The 11,823-nt window shown below is 55.5% G+C and overlaps 1 protein-coding gene across 1 annotated transcript; it reads right to left on the bottom strand.

The window, feature by feature from the left end:
• Positions 1 to 1,692: 1,692 nt before the first annotated feature.
• On the bottom strand, positions 1,693 to 9,505 carry RBM15 (RNA binding motif protein 15). The gene has a single exon (XM_083812905.1). It carries the CDS (start codon positions 9,390 to 9,392, stop codon positions 6,525 to 6,527), a length of 2,868 nt encoding a protein of 955 aa, XP_083669031.1. The 5' UTR covers positions 9,393 to 9,505; the 3' UTR covers positions 1,693 to 6,524.
• Between the last annotated feature and the right edge of the window lie 2,318 nt (positions 9,506 to 11,823).

Genomic DNA, 11,823 nt, shown 5'->3' with positions numbered 1-11,823 from the left:
TTCATTTAAAAGCTTATACCAGCATCCCATAAACACATACATGGCTTTGCCTAAGACATCGCTTGGCTTTCCACATCGACATACACAAATTACAGGTAGTGCCTGGTTTTAAGTCAGCGTTAATTCAAGCAGTTCATGAAGTTAAAATCGCAGCTCTAGCTCTCCACACCGAAGTCCTGCAGCTTCACTCCCAAGGCACCTTGCCCCGTGGGTGAAGAAACCTTGCGATCACCAAGAGGAACCCCAAAGCAAACACAGAGGCTACATCGAAGAGGTTGATCCGTCGCTACCACCCCCAGCACGGATGGGAGCGGCACGCTGACCGAAGCAAACGCACATTAGTAAAAGTTAGTAGGCACTCAAGGCTGGAGAAGCAAAAAAAGGTGAACAACAAAACCATCTCCGTTTACATTACAATTCAGTTCAACCTTTTAAACCCCCTTACCTGTTTGAGGGATTTACACAGCTCTTTGCCCCGGGAACAGAGACACCTCGCGGAGCACAACCACGGCATCCTTTTGCTGGAAGGCGCCTGCAGCCTAGCAGTGATCCTGCACGGCTGCAGGACAGCACTAGGTTCGTTATCCACAGGAGGTTAAAGTATGTCAAGGCAACCAGGGCAAGCTTGCATTTCAAGGTGTCTTCATCTGCATGTCACATTAACTCTAACAGACCGGCAAGCATAACACGAGAGGTGTCTGAAGCCAACGATGCCGCGGTGTTAGCTTCCTCTTCGGCTCAGCGGTCGTCAAATGTGCCCCGAAGTCTCCTGCAGCGAACACGGAGTTGTGCTCCTGCACTGGAACAGCCTTCCACAGCTCAGGAGCCCCCACAGAGGAGAAGGCAGGGCTACGGCACACAACAAGGTCAGGACGCCTCCGTGTTTTCCTCTCACCATCTGTACTACACATTGTGGTGACTGCAAGCAAACATGCAGCCGTACCTGGGACGCGATCAGGGTGCATGCACATCCGAGGCGTGTGGAACATTTGCTTCAAAACCGGTCAAAATAAGGCACTGACACCAACGCAAAGGTTTTAAATTACCAACTCTAGCTCTCAGGAACTCTTCATCCATTCAGAACTACACCCAGCACCGCGTAACTGCTGAAAAGCCCCTGGAGATGGAGGAGCGCCTCGTGTATGTCAGGAAAGGCTTTATTAACAGCATTTAAACACTCTTAAGGACTCATTTCGCTTTTTCTTTTGGCAATTTGGTGCAAAGGTTTACGTGCAAGATTCAACGCAATTTCAAACTTCTTCAAACTTAAAAAAAAAAAAATCAGAACTAAAGCCAAACAAGTTGGGTGAACAAAACAAATCAGAAACATAAAATTCAGGAACTCCAGCTCGTCGAAGCCCCAGACTTGGACACCGTTCTGAGACGCAGGGGGGTGCTTCCCTGCTTCTTGCATGACAGCATCAGCACCGCTTCCTCGTAAGGTTGAGGAGTAAAGCAGCAAGTGACCCCCTTCACCGCAAACCAAGGGGGTGCCACAGCCAGACAATCAACTAGATTCTTCAGATTTGGTAAAACACGCTGGTCAACGCCAAAGTGCCAGTCTCCCTGCTTCTTGCTCAAGACCCGCAACTATCATTGAGCAGCAGCAGCAGCAGCAGCAGCAAGTACCCCTCTGCTGCAAACAAAGGGGTCAAACGTTTGTCGTCAATTCACTTCCAGGCAGAAAAACCATTTTCCTCAAAAGAAACAATTTATTTAGAATGAAACAAAATCAGCTCAACTGTGAGCGCATGTTTGAGTGACAGCTACTTTTAAGCTGTGTGAGCCATAAAAAGGGTATTCCTTTACTTTTCCAGCAATCTTGTGTACACAGCACAAAGCAAAGAGGTTCATTTTTTTTCCACTTAAAACACGGGCATTGGCATCACAATAGCAGATACACAACTTTTTTTTTTTTAAAGCTGCCATTTTAGTAAAATGCACAAATACTAAACAGATAAGCTTTCTTCCATCAAGGGGCCCATGTAAATTCCACACAAGCCACAGCTTCTCTTCCCAAAGGTCCATTAGAGCTTGGTATCCCATGCGGTTGTCTTCTGCAGTCCACCAGCTTTGCTTGCAGGAGGAAAGAAAATGTTATTTCAATACAAAGGTATACGACAGAATTTCGCCTCCCAATGTCATACCACCCACGGGCACGAAACCTTGCAATGAAGTCACCTTCCATGTATAGATGCATAACAAGTAGTGCAGGGCTTGGTTTTGGACCGAGGTTAAACTAGGCTTACAGTATTGATGGTTATTCAACTTTCAGCAACAGTTAACGGGACATGTCAAAATAATTAACCATGAGAAAAACCAACGGAATCTTTGACAATTCAGTTGACTTTCCTCAAAGAACATTTCCTGAAGGCAACTTATCAACAAAAATGTGAAATGTAGTGTTTACAAGTTTCTCTTTTGTTATTATTTTGCTGCGTAATTCCAACAGCAGGCAATTCCAATATTAAAGAGGGCAAATCAAAGACACACCTAATATCATTCAAAACTGTTACTATTCAAGTAATATTTCTCATCCATCATTTTCACACCATTAAAACTACAGGAAGTTGTATATTCAATTAACCATTCTCTGAACAATACGGTCTGCTTTAAGCCTGATATAAAAATCATCTCATCATTCCTTTTATAACTCATTGGAATACCTGTCCTTCGGTGCTATCTGCAGAAAGTCGTTAGAAAAAGGGGAGACAAGGGGGAAAGAACCCCAAAAACTCTGTAATTGTAGCATGGCAACGATTTCCTCCACTCTTGTTTCTGTTCAACAGGCGTGCAGCAGACTTCCCACGAGTACTGCCCTCAGCACTGTTTGTCTTAAAAGCCAGGAACTACGATTTTCCAAGCCATTTTCCCTGAGTCCTCAGAGTTTTTGAACCTGTCTTCACAATTTTCATCGATTCCTCCTTCCCATTAATACTTAAGGCCTTTCACCTCAGTTACCATCAACTAGATCGTTCCACTGCCAACGCGGGAAGCCTAAACTCTCTTCTCCACCCTCCACAGGAGGTTGAGCAAGTTGTCTCCAAAGTATTTCAGTCTTTTGACAGCCGTATAAAAAATAGGGTTAAGATTTGCCTGGCACATAAATCGCTCCTCCCTCTGCAATGCTTAAAAGGATGCACCAGGAGTCATAAGCCAGGAGCCTGAAACCTCCAGAGCTGATGGTAACCTCGGTGCTCGTGCTGCGCTCCCAGTCCGCAGCACACCACGCACTAGACCGGAGCAAACAAAGCCACTGGCAAGCACCCAAGGAAGTTGCGTAAAGTTTCCAATTTTAAAAAAAATAATAATTAAATAAAATCTTAAACAAAAGTATGAGTCATTTGAGGTTCTTTCCCCAAAGCATAAAGCACAGCTACCAAATGATTCAGGAAAAGGACATCCTTTTTCCACACTAATTCAACAAACTAACTCGTGAAATATAGGAACGTCAGCTGCACATAAAGTTCGAAGAAATACTGAGCTCCGGCTAGAGCAACATAATGCCAAATACGACAAGAGAGCTGAATTCTGCTACATCTGTTTTGCTCTATACAGAAGTGATATTACAGACGGACTTCTACTCGCGCTCAGCCCCGGCCAAGATGACTTTTAGTGGACAGCTGCTCCAATGGTGCACACCTGGGAGCCAAGAGAACAGCACAGCCGCCAAAGCTGTACCAGACGTGGTGGCAGCATGTGGCCAAGTGCCGGCAAAAAAATATTGCCAGTCAGCTATGTTTTGACATTAATTACCCTCAAAGGGTGTTAAAATCCTTGCTTACAAAACAAGAGCAGCAACCACAAACAAACCAGATTTAAAGAAGCAGGTACTCCGTTCAGTAAGAAACCCGAAAACCTGGAGTCGAACACAGCCTTGCCCGTTCCTTATTGCCCTCCAGTGCAGCACAACTTTGACTTACAAACGCCAGTGGCAGGTACAACCACTGCTATTTTACGAGGAAAAAAGTAAGGGCACCCAAGATGCTCCTCCGGAAAGGGATCCCACACCGCCCCAGCTAGCTGTCAAGAGTTTGCTTTGACGAGCTGTGTTGACCCCAAGTTTTATGGGCTTTAAAAACAGGCGTCTGCTGCGTGCCAGCATAACGAACACTGTGCTTCGCAACTTGAAGTGTTGGACACAAACGATGTTAGTGCTTCTGTTCTGGTGTTGGGCACGTTTGAATTCCCAGCAGTTAAAGTTTCTTTCCTTTAAAACTCTGCGCTTGCAAGTGACTCACGTCAGATGCCGCTAGAGAACTCACTCCGAATGCACGAAGCACTTCGAGCAAGTTCGCAGCAGTGTTGCACACGCAAGCACACAACAGACACCTGCACGAGTTAAAACAGACATTCGTTGCGGTAAGTGGTAAATACGCTGTATCTTCTCAAACACAGTTATTTGCATTATTGGTGTCATTTCAAGAAATTCTCATTGTTAATAGTAAGATGAACAGCTGAGTTCTGCCATCTAAATCTACTACATTCACGTTGAAGGACAACAATCCAGAAATCCTGGATTTCACCCTGAAACACTTAAGAGCATTAAATGAGGCTTGTACGTTTCCACTTCAAAAGAAAAGTAGCTCTAAAACCAAAATCTGTTTTCAAGATACGCTGCCACATTCGAGTTCTCAGTTCACCGCGATGCCTGGGACACAACATCTCCTCCTCCTGCTCAGAAAAAGGAAATCACACCTCACAGAAACGAGAGCACTCTCCGAAGAGTGGCTCCGTAAAGTGGCGTTACAGAAATTCACCTCTCTGCGGCAGCGAATCTCGAGCAAGCACTGCCAAACTCGACAACTTCTGTGGCCACAGAACACATTCGGTGCCTCTCCTCCTTCAGGTACTACTGGCAACCCATCCCACATCTGAATTTGATTTTTGTGTCATCTAAGTTGAAACAGACACCAGCTTGCCCCACAGCAGTCACCCAGGGGACGCATCGGAGCACCAACTGAGTGAGGCAGCATCGCGTGTACACTGCCCGCCTCTTAAAATGTGGCTAAGTGCAAGATTACATTCTGGCTTTAAGTGCAAGGTTACATTTTAGGGCCTTTATAGAGATACAGTCAGATTTACACCTCAGTTGAGAAGCTAGCTGCAACACCCCTGCAGTTGTTAAACAGAACGAGGGACCCGGATCCCTTCCTCCCTCAGAGCTGCCTGTATTAGCGAGGCGCCCAAAACCGCTGGAGCAGAGCGCCCAGCGAGGGGAGAAACGCACGCGAGAAAATGAACAAAGTTCCTTAGGAGGAGGCAGTTTGCCTTTTTCCCAGGATAACATGAAGAAGAACTCTCACCTCAGCACCCCGAATTACTTTTAAACTTCTCCAAGATGCTGAAAACACCTTGCTCCAGGTTATCACAGAATTATAAACCTCATGTAATGCCCACTGTACTGTACCTGAAAAGTCTCTAGCAGACAGCAGTTCCTTGCTATTAACAAAGAGGTAAAATGATAATGAGAACTTTTATGTAATTAAATTATTACAGAATTAAAACCATCTCTGGAGAGAAGCACACTTGCTCAGAGTTTGCACTGTGGAACCAGACCCCACTGTACCTGCAACTCTTTGAAAAAGGCAGTAAAAACAAAAAACCACAACATAACTAAGGTTATTCTTAAAGCACCTCCTTGTTGCTTGCATACCAGAGTAAGCACAAGACATTCATGGTTTGTAACAAAGTCCTCAGCTATTTACCAAACATTGTCGCTGCTACAAACCCAAAGTGCATATATGGGATACAACAGAACTCGGAGAAATAGGAGAAATACACCTGTTAAAAAAGCATACCTTCAGTGCATGCATTTCGTGGGGCCGGATGAACTTATCAAACACCCGATAAAGGAACTCATGTTCTGCAGTGTACCCAAGAGCAGGTGCTGGTCACCTGAAAGAAATCAACCTCGAGCCATGCAACTCAAAGGGAAACCATTCAGGCTCCTGAGGAAAGGGATCGTGCGCGCCAAAGGGCCGCTGGCCTGAGGCCGTCACAGAATTTCAGTGACTCAAAAATGAGCTGACACCAGTCCGCTAGCAGGGATGTGGTTTTCCATTTAAAATACTGAGTGCTTTAAATCTGGTCTTTTAGGTTTGTAACTCTAGAGAATGAGCTATCGAACTTGCTTTAAAATACATGAAATGAAAAAAGGACACGAATCAAAATTACGAAGACGGGAGTTTGTTCTTCCACCCCCTCCCCCAGTTTTTTTTTCTTTTTTTTCTTTTTTTTTTTTTTTTTTGTAAATCAAAGCAGGCCTAGCCTCCCAGCTATCCCCATGGATAAGGGATTCTCAAAACATCCTATTCACACTAATGGCTAACCAACCTTTCTGGCTTCTAACTTTATAGAAAAATGTAGTAACAGAAAAACGGGCAGGGAAAGTCACCTACAAACAAAGATCTAATTAAAAATAATGACAGGGCTGGCTAAGGCTGTATCCCATAGCACCTGGCACACGCTGGAGGGGCTGCGTGGAGGAGTAGGCAGGGTTGGGTACAGAGAACACGAGGGCCTTAGGACGCCCCCCGGACAATGATCATGACCAGATAGTCGTCCTCTGATTTGGCCAGCGCCTTGGCCGTGGAGTCCAGGAACTGCTGGGAGAAGTCGCAGGGCGGAAAGGCGTGCAGGACCCCGCTGTTCTCCTTGTCTTTGTTGCCCCCCACAGGGAGGCTGATCACCCCAGCAGCCTGCTTTTGCTTTAGGTAGGACACCAGATTCCTGAGCGGCCTCTGGGTGGAGGTCGTAGCGGCCTCGCTAGCTCCGGCTGCGGAGCGGTTGTCTGATGTGCCCGGCACAGCCAAAAGGATGGCGTAGCCGTTGGGGCCCGCCACTTTGATGCGGCGGTTCACCTCGTCCAGCTTGGGCTGGTCCAGACGCAGACGCTGGGTGATCTTGAGCTGCGCCACCTTCCCGCCGGTCGCTCCTTCCACCAGGAGGCTGCTGGCAACTCCAAGGTCCCCCTGAAGCAGATGCATATTGGACGGGAAATTGCTGTTCTTCAGCAGAAGCATCCCCTGCCAAGCCAAGCACAGCTTGGAGGCTCCCCCGGCCTGCGGCGCACCATCCTGCTGCTGCTTCTGAGGCGGAGGTTTGAGCCGGGAGCCTCCGCCACCTCCTTCCGTAGCGCGTTCATCCTTTTTGGCTGGACTTTTGCACTCCTGCGCGGCAGCTGCCGCAGAAGCGCGATGCTTCCGCTCCCTTTCAGCGGAATTCTTGCGGTCGCGCTTTTCGTTCTGGCCCTGCTCCAGGCTGCCCCTGCGCGACTCCCGAATGGGCGAGGGCCGCTCCAACAGGAGCAGGCGGGAGGACGAGCGCTCCGGGTCGCTGCTGTAACGCTCCCTCCCTCCGAGGAGCTCTGGGCTGCGGTCTGGGGGAGAGGTGGTGGCCAAGCAGTGACGCTTTCGGGAGGAAGACGAGCGCTCGCTGTCTGGCGAGCGGTCCAAGTGCCGGCCTCCGTCCTCTGCCAGCCTCCGCTTTCTCGGCTGCTCCCTACTACTGCTGCCCAACTCCCGCTCCCCTCGGTCCCGCTCCAAGGACCAACCATCCCGACGCCGTTCTAGGCTTTCCAGGGGGTCGTAGGCAGCTGCCCGGTTACTCCTATCCCGTACAGGGGGCGGGGGTGGCACCCACTCCGTCTCGGGATAAAGGTCTCTGTCACGGTCTCTATAGAGTAACGGTGGCGTCCTGTCCCGGGCCCCCCGGAGCGGATCAGGCGGGGCCCCCCGGTGAGCCCCAAAAGCAGCTGCCTCTGCCACTAGCTCGTAATGAGCAGGGGGCGGCAGGGGCAGAGGCTGCAGGTAGGGCTGCTGGTACCGATGCTCAGTATCCGCAAAGTCTACACGGAGTCGGCGATCCGGCCCACCCAAGGGAAAGCCACGCATGTGGGCACAGGCCGCCTGCGCCGCGTCCAAGCTCTCGTACTGGATGTAGGCCCACGAATCACCTTTGCGGTAATCAATAGTGCGAATGGTGCCAAAACGATCAAACTCCCTGGCCAGGGCAGCAAGGGGCACCCAGGGCCCCAGGCCACCCACCCAAAGCCTGGTGGTCGGCGTGGCTTTACCATAGCCGATCTTGATGGGGTTGCGCAGAAGCACCTTTCCTGACATGGCCAGCTTGGCCCGGTGCGCCATGTCCAGATTTTCAAATTTAAGAAAACCGTACGTGCTGGTTTGCCCCCGACCCGGCCTTTTGATGTCCACCTCAGTGATGACCCCGAAACGGTCGAAGGCTCGGCGTAAATCTGTCTCGCTCACGGTGATGTCCAGGTTGCCCAGGAACAGCGTGCGGTTGGCTCTCTGGTCGTCCTCCGGGCTGATCTCCTCCTCGCCGGCAGCTCCGGCGCCCCCGCCTCCTCCGCGGAAGCCCCCGGCAGCCGCCACACCGGCCACCCGCTCCAGCCCATAGGCCGGCCGCACTCGTGCTTCGTAGAAGCCCCCGTAGTCCCTCTCCCTCTCCAGCTCCCTGGGCAGAGGGGGCGGAGGCGGCAGGCGGCCGAGGGCGAGCTGCTGCAGCCGGTAGTCTCGATAGCCCAGGGCCCCGCCGCTGCCGGCGGGGGACAAGGCCCGCTGCGTCGCCCCGGCCGGGGGGTGCCGCACAGCCGCTGCCGCCGCCGCCGCGACCCCCACGGCCGCCGCGCCGTAGGGCGACTCCTTGTCCAGCAGCGCCGGGGAGCGGCTGCCGCGCCGCCGGCCACTCCCTCCGCCGCTCCCCACGTAGACGGCCTCGATCTTCAGCGGGCGGTCGTAGAGCACGAGGCGGCCGCGGGCGTGCTTGGCGGCGCGGGCGTCCTCGGGCCTGCGGAAGTTGACGAAGGCCACGCGCTCGTCGGCGGCGCCGGTGCCGGGCGGGAGGCGGCTGATTTTGACGCTCACGTCGCCGAAGCGCTTGAACTCGTGGAAGAGCCCGTCCTCCACCGCCTCGTCGCTCAGCGCCGAGCCCAGCTCGCTGATCTTCAGCGTCTTGTACTCGCCGCCGCCGCCCGCCTCGGAGGACGGGGCGGCCGCCGCCGGGGCCCGGGACTCGCCCCCGCCGCCGCCCCGGCTGCTGCCGCTCCGCGACGGCTCCGCGGCTTTGCCACCGCCGTAGCCGTGCCGCCCGCCCCCGCCGCCCGCCGCCGCCGCCGCCCCGGCCTCATACTCGCGGCTGCCGGCGCGGGCGGCCTTGTCCGGGTGCGGGCCCCGCCGTCCGCCGCCGCCGTCCGCCGAGGCCGCCGCCGCCTTCCCGCCGCCGCCGTTGGAGCCGCCGGAGCCGCCCGGCTTCTTGCCGCTCCGCTCGCCGCGCGCCGCCGCCGCCGAGGAGGAGGAGGAGGAGGCCGAGTCCTCGCCGCCGCCCCGCGAGCGCTTGGCCTTGGCGGGGGAGCGCTCCTTGCCCTTCATGGCGGCGGGCGGCGGCCGGGCCCCCCCCCGCGCCCCGGCGGCCTCCCCGACTGCCCGCCCGCCGCGCTCACGCACCCGCCGCCATCTTGGAAGCCGCGGCGGCCGCCGGCCCCGCCCCCTCGGCGCCCATTGGCCGCCCGGCGCCGGCCCGCGGCCCTCGTTGGCCGCCTCGGCCCCGCCGGGCGGAAGGCCCGCCCGGCCCCGCGCCCTCCTCCCCGCGATTGGCTCGGGGAGCCGTCCGTCCGCCGGCCGGCCTCCCGCGCCCGCGAGGAGGGGGCGGGAGGAGCCGTGCCCACACCCCCCCGCCCCGCCCCGCCCGCTCACTGGACGGTTAGAAAGGGCGCGGCCTTCTGATTGGGCGCCTGGACCTGTCAGTAGCGGCTGCCGGGCGGTGAGGGGACCGCCTCCGCTCGCCGGCCGTTGGGCGAACGGATCTCTTCCTTCTGATTGGCTTTCTTACCTGCCAGTTGGAGCGGTCCCGCTGCGGCCCCGCCCCGCCGCTCCCCATTGGTCCGCTCGCCCAGACGCGGGTTCCCATCGTCCCTCTCAAGCTCTCGCGAGCAGCGCGTTACCCGCCCCTTTTCCCCATTGGCCTCCGCTGCTCTGATTGGCCGAACGCTGTGCCGCTCCCGAGGAGGCGCGGGCCGCTGCTCACGCCCCGCCCTTCGTTTACCATTGGGCGAGAAAAACCTCCTCCGGCATCCGATTGGGCGCAGTCAGATAGCGTGCCGATAGGCTACCGCGGTGCTCAGTCACGCGCTTTCTGACTCCGATTGGTCTTTGCGTGGAGGAGGGCGGGTTCCCGGCAGGAGGGCTCGGCAGGCGTCGTGCGGGGCGGCTCAGACAGCCCCGGCGCGCGGCTGCGGGCGGCCGGCACGGGCACGGGGCGCTGGGGCCTCGGGCCGGGCCGGCGGTCGGTCGGTCCCTGCCTCGCCCCCTCCCCCGCGGGCCCTGTGCCGCGCTGCCCGCCCGAGGCCCGGCGGAGCGCGCCGCGGGCCGTTCCCCCAGGCCGCGCCCTGCTCCCGCTCGCAGCCGAGGGCAGGAGGGGGGCTCCGGCTCCGGCCCCGGCCCGCCTCCGGGGCTCGGGGCCGCTGGGAGCCCAGGCCGGGGGGACGCAGCCCCCCGGAGCAGAGGCAGCCGGGGCGGGCGGGCCCCCCTGTGCCAGCCCCACGCTGAGAGCGGGGCGGAAGGGAGAAAGGCCCCCGGGGGAGGACGCTGCGGCGGAGGGGCCCTGCTGCCGGCCGCGGAAACGCCGCCTGAGCCCCCCCGAGCCGCCCCCGCGCCCCCTCCTCGCGCTGTGCTGGGGAATTGCCCCTTCCTTCAGCTGCCCTCAGAGCCTCGCGTCGAACCGCGGGCCTGTCCGAGGGAAGGGCCCCGCGCGCACGCTGCAGTGGGAAGAAGGCCTTTAACCCCGCGAGGCTGCGGCCCCCCCGAGCCGCGTTTCGTAGTCGCCGTAAGCGGTTCGAAATGGGGGGAGCGGAAAGCGCAGCGTTCCCTCGCTCTGCCGCTGACTGAAACGTCCCTGCAGCCCTGTGCCACCCGTGGAAATAAGATCTCTCCCCGGGAACGTCTTAGCCTAACAGAGGGAGAATTGAATCAGATTTTTTAATAGCAGTCCATTAGGCTGCATGTCTCCCTGTCAGCTCGTCTCCTCCTGACAGAGATGGTGCACAGAGGCTCCCGAAACCGTGGGTGGGTTTTGAATGGTGGGTAAATAGCTGGTATCTAAATATAGACCTAGGAGCGATAGAAATTGTGTTTGAGATATATGTTGAGCTTTAGAAAACAAGTTCCTCCTATGTAACAACACTGAGTTAACCTAACAGGCGGATTGGAGACAGACCCACAGCGATACAGGAGATCGCTGGCGTGGATATAATTATTGTAGCGTGTATGGGAGACAGACACAATTATGTGGGTGTGGGTCAGCCAGATGAAATGGTACATAGGTACGTGAGGGAGGGGCAGCACCACGGGCACAGAAGAGCAATGGGAGAGTGAGACGCAGAGAAGGGTGCAGGAGCCTGGCAGACAGGCTTATCGCAACCGCTGCTCTTGTCTGATCCGTGCTGCTTTCCTGGGGAGACACATGAGGAGGATAAAACACGGCCGCTTTTTTCCGATAGGAAATTCACTGTTCTGTCGGGGTGTTACCATTTTACAGAAATGCCTCGCTTCCAAGGCCAGTGTTGCTGGAAAGGATTCTGGAGCCTGGGGTGGGATTGCCTCAGGAAAGAGACCTTGCCTGGCACAGCATGCTTTGGGGAACAGAATATCCCAGTTTGAAAGAGAAAGGAGCATCACCTTGTTTTGGAACAGACACAGCCACGTTCCACGCAGGTACCCTCCCTGCCAGTACCTCTCCTGCGCATCCCATGGCGTCTGTCAGAGCAGAGGAAGCACTCCTCGGCCAGTCACGATAAAAAATATG

The sequence above is a fragment of the Anser anser genome, assembly GCF_964211835.1.
Source record: "Anser anser genome assembly, chromosome: 27".
Classification (NCBI taxonomy): Eukaryota; Metazoa; Chordata; class Aves; order Anseriformes; family Anatidae; genus Anser; species Anser anser.
This window is presented reverse-complemented; position numbering and strand designations above follow the sequence as displayed.